At 46.6% G+C, this 18,979-nt stretch overlaps 1 protein-coding gene across 1 annotated transcript in view; it reads left to right on the top strand.

Annotated features, from left to right (window-relative positions):
- LOC133349891 (polycystin-1-like protein 2) overlaps positions 1-18,679 on the top strand; it is a 41,343-nt gene extending 22,664 nt beyond the window's left edge. The window contains exons 12-18 of the mRNA XM_061563730.1: positions 4,179-4,324; positions 6,791-6,963; positions 7,453-7,624; positions 10,437-10,613; positions 11,055-11,249; positions 11,978-12,256; positions 16,921-18,679. Coding sequence (XP_061419714.1) covers positions 4,179-4,324; positions 6,791-6,836 — 192 coding nt within the window. The 3' untranslated portion in view covers positions 6,837-6,963; positions 7,453-7,624; positions 10,437-10,613; ... (1 more) ...; positions 11,978-12,256; positions 16,921-18,679. The remainder of the gene's footprint in view (positions 1-4,178; positions 4,325-6,790; positions 6,964-7,452; positions 7,625-10,436; positions 10,614-11,054; positions 11,250-11,977; positions 12,257-16,920) is intronic.
- Positions 18,680-18,979: the final 300 nt, after the last annotated feature.

Here is an 18,979-nt window from a genome sequence, read left to right as displayed (position 1 = left end):
TCGGACGGCCCGGAGAATGTTCGACGGCTTGTGCACCAGATCTTATTTATTCATGATGTACTTGCAAAAAAATCCGCAGATTACCTGCTGGATCTCATCTCTGTTTCAAAGAACGAATTTGACCTAAGGTCTACAGTCATTTACCAGCTTAACATTCCCTATTGCCGCACATATACTGGAGGAAGGGCCTTTGCTATTGATGCCCCCAGGGTCTGGAATGCTATTGCCAATAAATTGAAACTTGAGTCACTACCTATGAGATCTTCACTCAAAACTGCTCTAGAGGAGTTGTACACCCCTATCTGCCAGTGCTATTAAGTGGCCTAAAATAAAATGTTTCGCTCCGGATGATCGCTACAAAGTATGACCTGTGTTTTGATTTAGTGTGCTGATCTTAAAGGTGCATTGAAAAATTATAATACTCCTATTGATGCTCCTGCTGTTGTGGAGTGGCTCATGCAGCCAGCTATGGCTGCAAGGTTTTGGTAGTACATGTTTATGCCATTTATTGTGAAAATTCCGTCACAGTTCCTATGATTGCTTTTCCATTGCTTTCATGGCTTTATTTTGGTGATTTCGAAAAGTGTATTGGTTTAGCCATGTTTGTTTGTTGTAGTACAGAGTTAGACTGATGGCCTTAATCTAAGTTGTCTCATGGTTGTTGTTGTTTGACTTGCATCCCACTGGGATTTTTGCACACAGCGTTGGTGTACGGTGTTTTTTTCTGCAATATTTTGCTGTCTTTTCTTGGATTTTCTGTTTGCACTTAGTCACATATTCACTTTAAGATGTTTTTTGTTCTTGTTTTTGTTTTTTGTTTGTTGCGGTTGCACCCGATTCAAGAGCCGAATGGCTCACAGGGCTATACCTAATAAATTAACTTTAACTTGAAGGTGGGCGTATGGGGAGGTCCGCCGCCCACCTCCGGCCCAATTGGATGCCCGGATGATCAGGGGTGGAACCGAGGGGCGGAGCTGGGAGGGGCTCTAAGTGAAGGGCGTGATCTGGAAGGTTCGGAAAGGGCGTGGTGGAAGGTGGAGACGGGATGACGAGGGAGGGAAATATAAGGGGGATCCAGAAGAGGCTCGTGGCAGTTGGCATAGACTCGAAGTGGGACCACGTCGAGCCGTGGAAGGTTTCCAGCGCCATCGGCCACGTGGCTGGAGACGGCTCCAAGCACACCATCAGCCAGCGGTGTGCGGGAGTGCAACTGACAGAAAGGGCGCGCGGGGCGCGCCAGTGGAACAGCCGGTCCACAGTCGGGACCGGCGAAGTGTGAGCGGCATAACAAGAATGAAGACAGAGACGGAGACCTTTATTACACATGGTCTAAACCTCCACAGAGACCCTGGTTGATGGATGAGGTGTTCAGGCTGGGTGATAAAAAGCGACAGGCCCACTCCCAACAACTACAGCATGAGGAGGCTTACCACAGCCTTCGCTCGGAGGTTCAGAGAGCCATACGGTGAAGCAAGGATGAGTGCTGGTCGCGGGTTGTTGAGGAGATGGAGTCTGCCTCAGTAGCCCGTGATCACAAATCACCATTTCACTCCATTAAAAAGTAGCTTGAGGCGCCACACCTATCACCATTTTTAGGGGAAAGAAAGGTGATCCGATCTCCGACGCCCAGAAACAAGTTTGCAGATGTGCTGATCATTTCTGTGAGGTCTTGGGGGAGGAGAAATCACTCGGCCTGGAAAACATCATTGAGCAAAGTGGGGATGACCCTGCTGAGGCTGTGGTTCCTCAGATATTGGAAGAAGTAGTCACTCCTGTGAGTGGTTGGCTGAAGTGCCATCTTATGAGGAAGTACTGAAGGCGATCCAGAGTCGGAGACCATGGAAAGTGCCGGGCAGAGATGATCTCCCAAGCGAAATATTGAGGGAGGGTGGCGTTTTTGCGCAGACTGCCCTATATGGCATCACAATAACAGTCTGGACCAATGGATGGGTTCCGCAGGATTAAAAGGATGCCCTGATGGCCCCCCTCTTCAAGAAGCCCCAATACAGCAGACGTATAGGGAACCTACGTCTCTGCTTAATTTATCTGCTCAAGGCCTATGATGCCATCAATAGTTATAGGCTCTGGGTTGTTCTTTGTACTTTTGAAGTCAGCTCAAAATCGTTAAGGACCTTCATTATGGTGGGCAGACCTGGATAAAGTTACTTCACCGGGAGTCGGAGCCTTTCCCTCACCTTGTGGTGTGGCAGGGGTGTCTTCTGGCTCCCACATTTTTTATCATCTTTTTTGACCACATAGTTCGAGAAGCCTTCCACGGCTGTACCGGAATAATCTCCATATAGTACAGATACAATGGAGGCTGATCAATGCTTGAGTGCAGTTGAGGGATGGCTCCATATTGGTCAACCATGTTATGTATGCTGATGATCTGGTAACTGCTGCTCATTCAGAGGAGAAGTTGGAGGTGCTGCTGCTAGACCTGGAGCGTGCCGCTAAGAGGTTAGCCCCTACCATCAGCCACACCAAAACTAAGCACCTGCCTGCGTATTTGTGTCATCACACACTCCACCCCATCAACTCAGCATTAGTGATGGGGCAGTTGTGGAGATAGTGGAGAGTTTTCCATACCTGGGCAGTATGCTTATGACCAGCTGCTGTTTGACAGCAGGGGTCTCACTCTCAATGAGTCGAGCAGCATTATTTTTTCATCGGCTGCATAACGCAGCTCTACACAAAGCTTCGGGTCTTCTTGGCCACAGTTATGCCCTCCCTTCTCTATCCTTGTGAAACATTGACCCCCTCTAATGGAACATTTTCGCCGGTTAGAAACATTTAGGCTGGCATGCTCGATTGTGTGAGCTCACAATTCTTGAAAGATCTGGACAAAGTCCCATTGGTGAACTCCCCGGCAGGCAAGGCTGCGATGGCGGGGTCATATAGCCCACATACCCAGCCACTACATGCCTAAACAGGTTTTGTTCAGCCAGATAGAGGGCGCTAAATAGACGCGGCATGGGCTAGAGAAGATATGGAAATGATGTGGTACAAGAGGATGTGGAGCTGAGTGGACTTGCAGATGACTGGTACCAGCAGTATCAAGATCAGCCTTTGTGGAGAAGGCTCGTGAAGGGCACTACCGGACAGTTGGAGGCAGTTGACCTCCAGCAACAACGGAGGGCAGAGGAGTGACGCTCACAACAAGTTGGCACAGGAGGGGGCACAGATAGTGCATCGGCCAGTCATTTCAGTCAGCCAACCAATGGCCTTTAGGTCTGTCCTGTGACCTCCTGCACAGGCTTCTTGGTGATGTCGCTGCCACTTTGTGGTGAATGGTGGTTGTTGTTGTTGCTTATATAAAACGTATTTGTTCAAATCATATAGGTTATAGGATAAATACATGTGTAATGACGACTTGACACACATTCTTGAGATGGTTTCTTTTATTGAAGACATGTTTACTTGAGCAGGCGTAGACCCCACTGCAACAGCCGCGAGTCTCCCGCGCATCTCCCTTATATACGGTCTGAGGCCACGCCCCAATTCTCAAACCTTCTCGCTTGCTCTAGACTGCTCGCTCTCCCAGCAGCCTCTACTATCCTCTTCCGTCACCTGGCCACGCTCCTATTCTCGATCATTCCCGTAGCCACCAGTCTCTTCGTACTGCAAGCTAACTTCCCTGTCATTACCTCCCGTGGCCACTAGTCCATTCGCACTGTAGGCTGATTCCCCTGTCATTACCTCCCGTGGCCACTAGTCCACTCACACCATAGGTTGACTCTATTATCATTACACATGTGCTGTCTGTCATCTATGGATCTGAACTTATATCATTTAACTGGTGTATTTAAAGTATACATGTTAAAAGTGCCGTTTAGTTTCACAATCAGTGTTAAACCAGTTTTAAATATTCTGCTTGAGGTGAAAATATTTCACTTTTGTAACATTAAAAAAATCTCAATAAAAAAGAGAGGAGTCCGGATAACTTGACTTTCACACTATTCAGCCATCTGACAACAGCATTGTGTAAGGTTTTGTATTCATGGTATAGGTGCCTGAATTGTTGAATTTATATAGACTCCGTCCTTTATGTATATTGAACTTCTTTTGCACTGTATGTCGCCAACCGTGCTCATTGTTTGCATGGAAAGAGAGATCATGGATTGGAAGTTTTGCCAGTGTGCGTATGTGACTTGTGTATGCGTCTGTGTACACTATAGAATATTGTGTTCGCAATGGGAAAATGTTTATTGTGGAAGAGAAATACTAAGTGTCAAGCAGAAGAAATTTTAAAGCCATATGCTGAAAATCATGAAATAATGAACAATACAAATGCAGGAGCAAGACAGTGTAGTGCATGTAAAAGGTAAGGATGTGGTTATTGACATGTTTTTATGCATTGTTATTTGAAATTAAAAGACGTTTTCGTTCGTTCGTTTCTCAATCCGCTTGTCCTGGTGAGTGTTGCAGTGGCAGAATGTTGATTATGGAGGTCCAGACCTCCCTTTCCCTGGTGACCGTCTTTAGCTCTTTCTGGAGAATTCCCAGGCATTCCCAGGCCAGCCGAGCGACATAGTCCCACCAAGGTTTCCTGGGCCGGCCCCGAGGTTTTCACCCAGTGGGACGTGCTCGGTCGAGTTCCATGGGGAGTCTACCAGGGGGCATCCTTACCAGGTTCCCGAACAACCTCAACTGGCTCCTCTTGATCCGGAAGAGCAGTGGCTTGACTCAGAAGCTCTCCAAGATCACGGAGTTCCCCACCCGATCACAGAGAGTGAGCCCAGCAACCTAGCGGAGAAACTCAATTTCAGCCCCTTATACCCGTGATATCATTATTTCGGTCATTACCAAAAGTTCATGACCATAGGTAAGAGTGGGAATGTAGACCGGCCTGTAAATAGAGAGCTTTATTCGAGAACTCAGCTCCCATTTCACTAGCATAGAACGGTACAGTGCCGGCACCAATCCGCGGGCCGATCTCTCGCTCCCACGTACCATCAATCATGAAAGAGACTCTGAGGTATTTAAACTCCTCCACTCAGGGCAGCTGTTCTTCCCTCACCTGGAGAGAACAATCTACTGGCTCGTGGGAGTGAACCATGATCTCAGATTTTGAGTTGCTGCTCCTCATCCCGGCCGCTTTATAATCGGCATCAAACCATTCAAGTGTGTACTGGAAATCACAGACTGATGAGGCAAAAAGGAATCGGCATCAAACCATTAAAGTGTGTACTGGAAATCACAGACTGATGAGGCAAAAAGGATGTTATCTGCAAAAAGCAGCGACTCCACCTACATGCCCCTGTACTGGATATTCTCCATACCTCGGCTGCGCCTTGATATCCTGTCCATGAAAATCACAAGCAGGGGTGCAGATAAGACTCACCATTGGCAGAGTTTGACACCCATGGTGAACGATTGTAATTTAACACCAGGAACACGGACACAGCTCTCACTCCAGAAATAGAGCGATTGGATAGCGCACAAAAGTGGCATCAGTACATCATACTTCCGTAGCACCTCCCAGAAGACATTGCGGGAGCACACGGTTTTATGCCTTCTCCAAGTCTGCAAAGCAGAGATAGACTGGAGAAGCATACTCTCATGACCCATCAAATATCTGTGAGAAGGAAAAAATCTGGTCCATTGTTCCATGATGATGACGGAATCCACATTGTTCTTCCTGAATCTGAGGCTCGACCACCAGGCGGAGCCTCCTCTCCAGCAGGAGTGTAATGTCTCTGTAGTTGGAGCACGCCCTCTGGTCTCCTTTTTCAAAAATGGGAAATATGACCCCAGTTTGCTAATCCAGAGGAACTGTACCCGCCTCAATGCAACATGCAAGAGGTATGTTAACCACGACACTGCACTGTCCAGCGTTTTCAACAACTCTGGACGAATCTCGTCCACCCCAGCAGCTTTACCGCTGTGAAAGTCCTCGACCGCCGCAGCGACTTCAGCAGCCATGATGGATCTGACCTCCCCGGCTGTTATCAGGGCTGTCTTCTGTGAGGAGGGCATGTCCACCGGGTTGAGGCGCTCATCAAAGTGTTCCTTCCACCTCTCGACTATCTCCTTAGTTGAGTTGAATGTTATGCCACCCTTAATGAATACAGCCTGGGCCACATTTCGTCGACCCCTCCTAAGACATCGGATGGTTTTCCAGAACATATTTGAGGCTGCCCAGTAGTCCCTCTCCATGGCCTCTCCAAACTCCTCTCATGCACGGGCTTTCGAATCAGCAACTGCCGCAGCTGCCACCCTCTTGGCAAGCTGGTACCTCTCAATGGAGTTGGAAGACTTTTTTCCGAGCATAGCTCAGAAAGCCTCATTCTTCAACTTGATAGCGTCCTTCACCACTCGTGTCCACCAGCGGGTTCTAGGGTTGCCACCATGACAGGCACCGACTGCCTTCAGGCCACAGCTTTTTGTACCTGCATCCACAATTGAGGTCCTGAACATCATCCACTCGAACTCAATGTCCACGACCTTCCCTGAAGTGCAGGATAAGTTTTTGCAGAGGTGGAAGTTGAAATATTTCTGCACTAGGTCTTCCGTCAGACTTTGAAACTTTAATTAGCGTATAGTGTAGATCTCGTCAAGAGGAATAGATTACCGTATCGTTCGCCTTCCACAGACATAAAATGACATCACAACGCAGTTTGTGCGAGAGCCGGGGGCTTATGGGACCCCGGGGTCCTGCCATAAGGTTTATTTGTGAATATCCTTTAAAGTAACGAGGAACAACGATATGTTTAGTTATGTCATATGTAAATGAAGCTGATGAATGTTTTTATAACGATAATAAACTCTGCTTTTCACTCTCCAACAGAGACGTCAAATTTTGCACATCCCACAAAGTGGCAAAGCTGCTTTGACCTAAGAACGATTTTCCTTTCACTGTACCTGACAGTGCTTCTATTCGCAGCATACATACATTCAGGAAGTTGTGCAATTTATTTTAAATATAACATTGAGAAGACATTTACAAGGCAATTCGAAAAGGTAAGCAGAGAGGCAGCTAACAATACACAACGTTCCGAAGCAAATGTATAGTAAATGTGTTCGTTTTAAGACAGTTCGCTTTGGGAAAATTGCGGAATGCTTTACGTGTTGATACTTGGTGCTACACTTCACAGATTCTTGTAATGATACATCTTTAATAGTGAACATGGAATCAGTCCTCCCAATATGCGTTTCATGTCAAATGACCTCATCATGCTGTGAAAAAATACACTATTTAGCCTTGTTCAGACCCCAATCCTCAACAAGATGGCCATTTTATTTAATCAACAGTAGAGCAATGAGAAGACTGTATACGGGGTTCGCTCCTGTTGGGAATGGTCAGTACAGTATAGTAATCATTGCCTCATGCTGCCTAAAATTACTCTTAACGAAGGATGGGTTAGCTGTTGGCTTGATTTTTTATTGAACGCCATATAATAGTCTAACAAAAGACGTGGATGACGATTGCTGTGTTGTTATTTCTTTAAGACTGCTGACGTGGCCAGTTACTGGAACTGGGTGTCCGGCTCACTCTTGCCACACATGAAAGCCACCTCCAGTAGCAGCGTGGCAGCCAGTGGTGTCACTCTGCACAATACAGTCCTCGCCAATGTGCTTGTTGTTGGAGTGGTCCAAATGAGACAACTGAGATACAAAAATGGTAAATATGTATTTATAATGTTTCAGAGGTAGGAGTAATGGCGGCCGCGTGTGTGCTATGACACGTGGGCTGAGAGCTGAGAGTGACATTTTCTTGTCGTAAAGATTTCGAGTTGTAGTTGGAGAATAAAAGGACATTTATTCTGGAGATATCTTCACGTCAATTGTTGTGTGAATTTCAATTCCCAATCGACTTCATTCAAAATCTTATTCAAAATAATTAATGTGCAGTCACCGAAATGGACAAAGGCTCTCAAAGTTAATTAGTGCTACATATTTTAAAATGTATTTAAATAGTATGTGAATGTAGGGGACCGAATAATGGAGTCTTACAGGACACCATAGCACAGGGATTCCTTGTAAAAAAACTTACAAGGAGCTGTTTGCGAAGTGATGATGGAACCAGGAGAGAATTATTACAAATGCCTGCAGGGTTATGGAGATGCTCCTAGTGTAAAAAGTGGCCCATGGTGTCAAAGGCAGCAGTAGAAAGCAGTGTCATGTCTACACGAGCAGGGTGGGGGAATTAGTGGGCCGACTCCACCGAGGCCTTGCCGACATGGTGGGGCTGGCCCGGGGCAGGTCCTGCCTCTGCTAGGCCGTCATGTGCCATCATCGCTAGTCTACGTTAGCAACTCCTCCGGGGGTGAATTGCGCAACCCTCTACCATGCCGCCGAGCCTGGCTGCGAACTCGACGGGCCTGCCTCTGCCAGGTCTCCATCTCTTCCTCAGTGTCCTCGTCCCCTGTATAAAACACTGTACATCCTCCGAGCAACGCCCTCCTGGAGGGTACTTCCTCCCGTCCTCCATGTGCACCAGCGTGCGCAACAGAGTTCATCATCCCACACCTCAGCAGCTGGGCAATCATTCCACACCTCACGACCTCACACAGGGGTTTACACTCCACCCCCACTTTGTTGAGTTGGAAGTGCTCGTGTGATCATCGTTTGGATAGTGCCGCCATGTAGGTGGATATATCTACACGTACACGTGTGTGTGTGTTCGTGCATGTATCTATATTTAACCAGAAACTGGCTTAGTTTTATGACAACAAACCGTTGATGCTTCACGTGGCCTCAAAGTGCATGCAGCCTGACACAAGCGTGCAGGTCTCGTCGCCGTCACCTTTTAGTGAACGGCTGCCATGGTTGCTATATATCTCTATACCATTATCTGTGGGTGGGTATGGATATATGTTCATCTCTCTACAGGGGTGGTGTGAACACAACCTAAGGTCGGCCCCTCGCGCCACACTGATAGCGAATCTGCACTTTTCCCGTTTTCGCTGCATGGGGCGTGGTTATAATTGGCCGCGTCTGGTCTCGTCTGATAAGAGGGGGGAGGGCTCTGTTCATGATACAAATTACTTGGCGGTGGCCCCTCTGCAGGTGGCATGGGCACGGCCTAAAGCTGGCCCCTTGCCCCACGCAGACAACCCCCAATAACCCCTCCACCCCAGGTTTTACAGCCTTCCCATGGCTCAGGGAGACTGCTTCTCAGGGCATAGAGGAATTTTCTGGGGTGACTCGATCTGGTGTGCACAGGGCGGTGGCACTGGAACCCACAAGGTGAGAGTTCCCATGGAACTATACAGTTCCGCGGGGTGAAGACCCTGTGCACGCCTCGCTGGTGGCAGGGAGGATTTTCTAAACTGAGGGCATCTCATTCAGGCCGAGCCCTCTCATAATAGCTACCTGCCTAAGCACACCTGGTCACTTGCACACCCGCAACGTACCAATGACAATATTAAGACCAAGGCGATACAGACTGTTTAACATTGAATCTCTCACCTCTGGTTTGGCTGGGCATAAAGGAACTTTCTGGGTAACTCGACCTGGTGTGCATGCATAGTGGCACTAGAACCCAGAAGGTGAGAGTTTCCACGGAACTCTACACCTTCCCATTTGTCCACACATGTCCACTCTCCAGAAGACTGTGCCGCTCATGCTCTGTATCTCGCCCTTCCTGGTCTAGCTCTCTGATTTGCTATCGATAATGGAGGGGCTGTGCAGAATTTGCCAGCACCAATCACGTGACCACGGCTCTCCCATTCCACCCCTCTCTGCCTTCCTCAACCGCCCATTGTCAATAAACTTTTGAATTACTCCCAGCGAAAAGGGGACGTCCCCAGGGGCTTAAGCGCGGGAATTTTTATACTTCTGCTGGGGACTGCCATGTATTCGATCAACATTGAACCTCATACATTAGGAAAACACATAGTCAGGCCTCCTACTTGGAGTGACTTGACCTAAAACCCTTTGTCCAAAGTGTAGGGAATGGTGGTCCTAGTATTGAGAGAGAGAGCGCGATCCATAAACAATGTCTCTCACATTCCACTTGCCCGTCCATCACCAATACAGGGACCTCTAGACCGAGGTTGCTTTGTCCCCAATCATACATTTACATTTATATGGCTGGGATAGCAACTATGAATATGTGCTGATGTTAAATATGCTCCAGCTGCACCTCCCTGGGGTGCCTGCTCTGCCCACATCGGTAAGTAACATGCAGGGTTCAGCATATTGGCCTCGCCAGGTGATTTATGGCTCCACAGCAGCAGATGGGTACATTTAGTCCTGGTTAAACAACGCGATTGGAAACATTGGTCCAGAAGGCTAAGGAAAAGAGATTGACATGCTATTGTATTGTATGTATGTTGAACTTCTTTTGCACTGTATATAGCCAACCGTGCTAATCGGAGGTGCAGGGGAAGAACAAAATGAATACAAAAAGGTCTAAGAAATAAGTTCAGTCTTTTACAATGTGTATAAACTGTGTACTTTGCGTGTTTATGCATGGATATATGTGGCAGCCCCAAGTGAGATGAACTATGTGAAAATGTTGCAAAATGGTCAGTACACTGCACCTGAAGAAGACAAGAACAGCTATTTTGAGGCATGGGTGATGTCCAATATAACAGGGCGATCAGAGGGAGACCAATATTGGATCTACCAGGATCTTGGAGAAATGGACCTCTCAAGAACTCTTGGTAAGTCCATTGAACTAATATTTGAATGTTGGCTACAGGAAAACGAATCAATGTATTTACTTCATAAAACCTAACTATTGTATGAGGAAATAGTTATGAAATTACTTGGTGAGCAACAGATGTGATTAAGTGAACGGTGGTTGTCCTGTGTTTGCATTGCTGAGTTAAATTGAACACTGGGACTGCGATTTAGACGCATATTTATGCATCCCATGCTCTATAAACACACATTTGCATGTTAAATAATGTATCTTAAAAGTGTCAGTAAGTACTCTTGATGTCCTTGCAAATGAAGACTAACCTAAGAGATGTTCCAGATAAAGTATTGCAATAAATTAAAAGGAAATTAAATAGTTTTAAATAATTCTTATTTGTAACATTAGAGATCAACATTATACTTATTCCCATTTGCTTAACGTTATAAAATATTTTTTTGTTCAGGGCAATTTGGCGGAGGTGGCTACTTGGTGGAAGTAGAAAACGATGCAGGAAAGGCAGCTAACACTGTAGCCTACTTGAAGGAGCATCTGTGGATCGACCCACGCACAGCAGAACTGGTCACCGAACTCACTTTGTTTAACGCAAACACACACCTGCTCTGTCACCTGATATTGCACCTGGTTCTCTCTCCGTCTGGTGAGTTACACATGACGCTTTCCTTGGATCAGACTTTTTTATGTGAATATTATAGTATGGGCAAGTGTAAAGTGTGAAAACCACTTTTGTCAGCCATTATCATATTCAAAGTGCATTGTACGTACAAATACAAATAAAAATGTTTGTTAACATGCATTCACACCTGACAGTCCACCACTTAGACAAGAGTAATCGAAGAAGCTCGTGTGCAGGTGTTTGATAAATTGTTGCATCGCAAAACCGTGGGACATAGCGATGGTTTGCGGAGACATTCATTCAGCAGTGGATTAATCATGGCTGCCGATGATGACTTTTAAAATGACATTCATCAAACACCAACAGTAATATTTGAAGTTACACAATATTGAAATATAAACACATGTCAGGTACAGTACAGATTAGGTTAAGAAGAGGCGTACAATCTTAATTTTGGAGCTTTCGTGACTGCAGGAATTATTCTTTGGTTTTTTCGGTAAAGTCACGTATAAAAATAAAATAATAAATTAAATAATAGCATACGACGTTTCGATTGCAACACAAGCAATCATCATCAGGTATAATGAAATAGCGACATAGAATATAACCAGAAAACTATAGACAGACATATAAGCAGACAGATATCACCAAGATACATAGAGAGAGCAACCCAGGTACAGAGAGAGGCGTACAATCTTTTAAAACAATTTCACTGTCCTTTCATAAAAAAAACTAAAAATGTCGTGTTTTAGGTGCTGTCAACCCACACGTCAAGATGCGGATATTTCCCATACACGACAACGGGGACGTGTGGTCTGTCCTCACCACGGCTGCTTATATCTCAATGTTTCTCCTAAACCTGTGCCTATCGGCTTATGATATTCGAAAAATAATTAAAACAAAATTTGAGTATTTTAAAAGATTTATTAATTTAGTGGAACTCTTGTGCTTTATGCTAAGGATAACTACATGTTTAGTGTATTATCAAGTGACCGTAACACAAATGGAAACCCTTTATGCCTACGTGCAAGGTACGTATCATTGAAGAAGGTATGTGCACCTGAACTATTTTTTGTTGTTTAGAAGTTAAACAGAAGTACAAATACATACTCTTAATTAATATGAAAGAATATTGAGTTCTGTTTATATTCCCATAGTCATCCAGATATTTATTTTCATATTTTGAAAAATTAAGTCTTCCATGAGTGATTTCAACATTGATTTGAGTATTTATATTTACTTATTAAAGACACCCACACTAAGATTAGACTCAGTAGAGTCCTTGTTTGGCTACTTCCTTTTTAATTGAAGATGTCATAATACACTGTTGGGGTTGTGTGCAATATATTAAATGATTACATTGAAGTCTACCAAGTAATTACAGTTTGGTAGTGCTGATGCATGTATTTTAGGAGTAGATAAAACGTCACTTACAGGCCTCTGATGTTTGAATCTCATTAACCATGCGTCATGCTTTGAAAACATGCCAGTGCATCGCCATTGTGTACATTTTACAATTTAGTAAAGTTTATTTTTTTTAGCATTTTACTATGGTCCTACTTGGTTTGAAGCACCACACAGCTGGAATGGCTACCAGAGTTTGTGTTACATCAATAAAATGTCTCGTGTTTCTATTGGCAGCGAGTTAGGCCATTAAATGCATGCAGATAATTAGGGAATACACTTAAAAAAGTAAATTTAAGGTCACAGGAAATTCAATAAGGGGACAGGGCGGCATGACTGAGAATCATACTAAACGGGCCAATTGTGACATTTTAGTTATTAGCATACACGATGGGGTAGAGAGAAGCAGGGACCAGATCCCCCTTGTATCAAATTTTAAGAAATCCCTGGTTAACCCTGTATATAAAAGTAACATTGCTCGAAAAAAACATTTAAAATGGTGATTGTCGACATTTGGGCACCACAATGTTTACCTCTGACTGGGGCTGTCAGGTGGAGTCTTTACAGATGGCAGGTAACGGGAACAAGATGGTCGTACCCTACTGGACGTCTCTGAAAAAGAGCTTCACAGTTAATCGGATTTCTGCAGTCTAAATAGAGATTATAATTATGGAGTGCTTTTGAAAGCCACCTCTAAACATTCTTACATCATGCCCAAAACCAAAGAAAACTTTTAAAATGGTTACTTTTATTTCGCTTTACCACGTGTAACAATATATGGTCTATGGTGCTGACCACTACCTCGTTCATTCGATCATTTGTTCATTTCTCAATCCGTTTGTCCTGGTGAGGGTTGCGGCGACACCATGTTGAGTAGAGTAGCCCAGACCTTTCTTTACCTGGCGACAGACTCTAGCTCTTCCTGGAGAATTCCCATGTGTTCCCATGCCAGTTGAGCGACATAGTCCCAGAAGCGTGTCCTGGGTCGGCCTCGCCCAGTGGGACGTGCCTGGTAGAGTTCCAGGGGCAGTCTACCGGGGGTCATTATTACCAGGTGCCTGAACCACCCAAACTGGCACCTCTCGGTCCGGAGGAGCAGCGGCTTGACTCTGAGGCTCTCGCGGATTACTGAGCTCTAAACCCGATTACGGAGAGTGAGCCCGGTAACCCTGCAGAGAAACCTAATTTTGGCCCCTTTTACCCGCGATATCATTGGTGAGGGTGGGAACATAGATCTACCTGTAAACCAAGAGCTGTGTTCGAGAACTGAGTTCTCGTTTCACTACCACGTAACGGTACAGCACCCGCAACACTGCAGACACCGCACTGGTCCGCTGGCCGATCTCCCGCACCCATTTACCATCGTGAAAAAGACCTGAGGTACTTAAACTGCTCCACCTAAGGGCAGCTGTTCCCCCCTCACCTGTAGAGCACAATCCACCATCTCCGGGGAGTGAACCATGACCTCAGATTTGGAGGTGCTGATCCTCATCCCAGCCACTTCACACTCGGCATCAAACCGTTCCAGTGCACGCTAGAGATCACAGACTGACGAGGCAAAGAGGACAGTGTCATCTGCAAAAGCAGCGACACCACTTACATGCCCCCATACTGGATACTCTCCATACTTGGGCTGCGCCTTGATATCCTGTCCATGAAAATCACAAACAGGAGTGGAGACGAGATGCATCCTTGGCGGTGTCCAATACCCACAGCGAACAACCTTGATTTAAAACCAAGAAAACGGAAATAGCTCTCACTCCGGGAATAGAGGGACCTGATAGCACACAAAAGCGGCACCGGTACATCATACTCCCACAGCACTTCCCACAAGACATTGCAGGGAACATGATCATATGCCTTCTCCAAGTCTACAAAGCAGATGTACACTGGAGAAGCATACTTCCACGACCCCTCATACCTGTGAGAGGAAAAATAGATTATCCATCGTTCCATGACCATGACAACAAATCCACATTGTTCCTCCTGATCTGAGGGTCGACCACCGGGCGGAGCCTCCTCTCCAGGAATCTGGTATAAGCTTTATCTGGGACGCTGAGGAGTGTGATCCCTCTGTAATTGGAGCACACCCTCTGGTCCCCTTTCTTAAAAATGGGAACCACGACCTCAGTTTGCCATTCCAGAGGTACTGTACCTGTCTTACATGCAACATTCAAGAGACGTGTTAACCACGACATTACTGCAATGTCCAGTGCTTTGAAAAACAACTCTGGGCGAATTTTGTCCACCACAGCAGCATTCCCGCTATGAAGGCCCTCAACCGCCGCAGTAACTTAAGCAGCCGTGATGGATCCGACCCCCCAACCTGTTTGCAAGGCTGCATCCTGAGGGGAGGGCATGAACCACCGGGTTGAGGAGCTCCTCAAAGTGTTCCTTCCACCTCTCGACTATCTCCTTAGTTGAGTTCAATGTTCCACCACCCTGACTGAGAACAACCTGGGCCATGTCTCGTCGACCCCTTCTAAGGCATCGGATGGTTTGCCAGAACATATTTGAGGTTGCCAGGTAGTCCCTCTCCATGGCTTCACCAAACTCTTCCCATACCCGGGCTTTTGCTTCAGCGACTGCTACCGTTGCCACCCTCTTGAAAAGCCGGTACTTCTCAATCGAGTCGACAAACCTTTTTCTGAGCATAACTCAGGAAGCCTCCTTCAACTTGACAGCTTCCTTCACCACTGGTATCTACCAGCAGGTCCTATGGTCGCCGCCATGACAGGCACCAACTGCATTCAAGCCACAGCTTATCGTAGCTGCATCGACAATTGAGGTCTGGAACATTGTCCACTCAAACGCAATATCCATGACCTCCTCTGGAGTGTAGGATAAGTTGTCCTGGGAGTGGAAATTAAACATTTTCTGCGGTGGATCTTCCTCCAAACGTTCCCAGAAAACCCGCACTATTTGTTTGGGCCTTCCACGTTCATCTGCTCAGTACCCCAAACGTCGGATACAACTTACCACCAGGTGGTGATCAGTTGACAGCTTGGCCCCTCTTTTCACCCGATTGTCAAGAACATGAAGCCTTACATCCGATGATACAACTATAAAGACAATTATTGACCTTCGGCCCAAGATGCTCTGATACCAAGTACACTTATGAGCATTCTTTTGTTTGAACATGATATTTGTTATTGACATCCCGTGACAAATGCAGAATTCCATAGCATCTCACTGTTCGGGTTCAGATCGGGGGGGGGGGCATTCCTCCCAATCACGCGTCTCCAGGTATCTCCATCATTTCTGACATGAGCATTGAAATCGCTCAGTAAGACTATGGAGTCGATAGGTGGCACTCTATCGAGCATCACACCCACCATTTCCAAGAAGGCCGAATACTGTGAATTGCTGTTTGGTGCATAAGCACAGGCAACAGTCAAGAGTTTTCCTTTCTGTGACCTGAATTCTCATTGAGGCAACCTTCTCACATATTGGGATAAACTCCAACTAAACAGCACTCACCCGGGGGCTTGTGAGTATACCTACACCCACCCGGGGCCTCTCATCAGGGATTTCTCTGGAACAAGAGAGAGACCACCCCTGATCAAAAAATTTGGTTCCAGTGCCAATGCTGTGTGTGGAGGTGAGACTGACTATATCTAGTCGATACCTTTCCACCTCTCCCACTAGTTCTGGCTCCTCCCCCCCCCCCAGTGATGTGAAATTCCACATCCCAATTGCTGGTGTCTATTGCCAAGGTCTAGTCTATCTGAGATCATCCCACTCCCTGCCATACAGGAATCGCACCCGCCCCTCACCCACAGGACGGCACCACGTAGTCATATTGGGCTGGGCCCGACAGGGTTATGTAGGTCGCCCGGCCATCACGATTTTGTCAGTGAACACCACCCCCATGCCTGGCTCCAGGGAGGTGTCTCAGTATACCTTATCCGGGCGAGGTTCTCTAATTTTTCTATTTCAAAACCATTCATAGTGGCCTTTTTTACCGTTATTTGTCTGGAACCTCCCCCCAGACATGTTTGCCAAGAGAGACCCTACCAGGAGTAGACTCCACGTGACAGCTCTGAGGGTCATTGGAACATGCAAACCTGACCACCACGATAAGGTTACGATCATTCAGTGGGGCTGTCCACTATTATGATGTAAAACTATTGCTGTTTGTGTTTGTTTCAACATAAAGTGGTCCTGGTCCATCTTTAAGACTGATAGTACTTTCTTGAATCATATAAAAGTCAACGTATTGCGTTATATATCTGTGAAACTAGATTTGCATATGTTAATGATAATGACGTTTTTTTCTTCCTTCCCCCAGATGGTCATGTCACCTTTGGGAAACTTGCAACACTGAATGAGTATCTGAGGATATTTACTGGGGGGCTCGTGTTTCTGGAGAGTCTCAAAGCTATCCAAGTTGTGGGCCACTTACAAGATGTGAAGTGGGGCCCATGTGTGACATTGTATCATGGGAGACATTTGCTGACTCAGTCTGTGGTTATGCTGGTGTTGCTCTGCGCCTACAGCTGCTTATTGTGTAGTCTGTACGCTGCCCATTCCTTTGCTCATGCCTTCCAGTCGCTGTCTTCAACCCTCATTTATTTTCCTTCCCTTGACAGAGCTCTTGGTTCTGGAGAGATGGGTGCCACCCTTGGCTACCTTTCCTTTCGGCTCATTGTATTGATTATGCTTTGGGGAATCGTGCATTTCACTTAAGTTATAAAGCTTTCATTTTCTCGGAAAAAAATTGCATAGACAATGTAAGATGGCCACCTTTCATCTGTAATTGTCACCTGCTCCAGACCCCCTCTTGGGCTGAATGACTTGTATTCTTGTATTCTAAGTTTGTAGTCACGAAAGCTTCAAATCTAGAATTAATGCTAATCTCTCCCTCAATAATGTGCTGTTTCTCTTTTCTCCCCAACTTGCTGTTGCTTCCCCCGGACTACACCCAGCACAACCGCCATGCTGCCTCGCCACCTCTCCAAATCATTGCCACGTCAAGCGAGCTGTCCCAGCCTCATCTGCCCTTGGGGCTTGTTGGACCGTAGATGCTGTACTGCCCTCGTTGCTTCCCGGAGGCTTGTTGGTGTTGTACCTCAGTGACACTGGCACAAATGTTTTTACTTCATCTGCCAGTTTGAATGACTTAGGCTTCATCTCGACCATGGCTGCCCTGGACCTCATCTTCCTTGGGCTTCATCTGGCTCCAGAATGTGACTACCCTGGACCTCCTACATTGTCTGTCCCAGATGCTGCTGCGACGTATTGGCGCTTGGGTCCCTTTAGCATAAGCAACTTAGGTCGCTATTGTGTCTCGTTTGGCCACGGGTCCCGTTGCGATGTTGTGTAGCCACGTCTCCCCTCGCCTGAGCGAGCTGCCTTCTTCCTCACCTTAGACCCACCTCCTCGCAGTCTCAACAGATTATCACCTAATTTAAGCGTTTCGTATCCGTCTTGCTGAACTACTGTATACACCACATTGCAACACTACATGGCATTCTCCTCATGCACCCCAACAGAAGTCACATGTGGTTTCCCCAGACCACATGTCTGGAGTGCCCGTGAATAATCAAAACCTTCATTTATCCTAGAGGAATCCGATGAGCTATGAAGCTCTTTTTAAACAGATGCCCAATAAATGAACATCTAAATAACAATCGTCATACATCCGCAACTGCATAATCACATATCAGAGTGGGCATGGGGAATGGTGTTTTGTTGGTTGCTGAGATTCAAAGTGTCACTGATTAAAACAACCTATTTTACCCGCCATGGAAACCTTTGTATGTGAGTGCCACTCTCCACACATACAAAGTTTGTCTGGCTCTGAAAAGCAAATAAAACGGAAAATGAACAGTGGCCAGCCACCATGGAGACGATGTGATAATTATCAATAAAGCAGTTTCCCCTCTATTAGACCAGACCAGGCACGGCCTGATATGACTACACCCCGCGTGAGATGTGGGATCATGAGTCTGTGGCATATGCCAGTGCACTCAGAGGGGGAGGAGGAGTACCCCTCAGGGGGGCTGCAATCGGGGCGAGTGCGGCTCGGGGCCGCTCTTGCACCCCCAGCCCCCCCTCCCACACTTCACTCCTGGACTCGGATATGGAGCCCACAGAGCCATCTGGTGTAGAGAGCCAGTTCGAGGGGTGTGGCTACCCCCATACTCAGGGGTGAGCCACTGCCAGTCGGCCCCTGGCCTCCAAACTAGCACCCCCTGCCCACTCAGGGGAAAGGCTGTCTTTCCAGGCAGGAGAGGAGAACACGGAAGGAGAAAGCGAGACTGGCCAGGGGCAGTCCTGTCAGGCCAGTGGCCTGGCCAGGTGGCATGGTAGAGAGTCTAGCGATGATGGCGCACGAGGGACTACAT

This window comes from Lethenteron reissneri, chromosome 32, assembly GCF_015708825.2.
Source record: "Lethenteron reissneri isolate LAM-NWPU_2019-01 chromosome 32, ASM1570882v1, whole genome shotgun sequence".
NCBI classification, from domain to species: Eukaryota; Metazoa; Chordata; class Hyperoartia; order Petromyzontiformes; family Petromyzontidae; genus Lethenteron; species Lethenteron reissneri.
The sequence above is the reverse complement of the archived record's forward strand: the minus strand, read 5'-3'. Positions and strand labels throughout refer to the sequence as shown.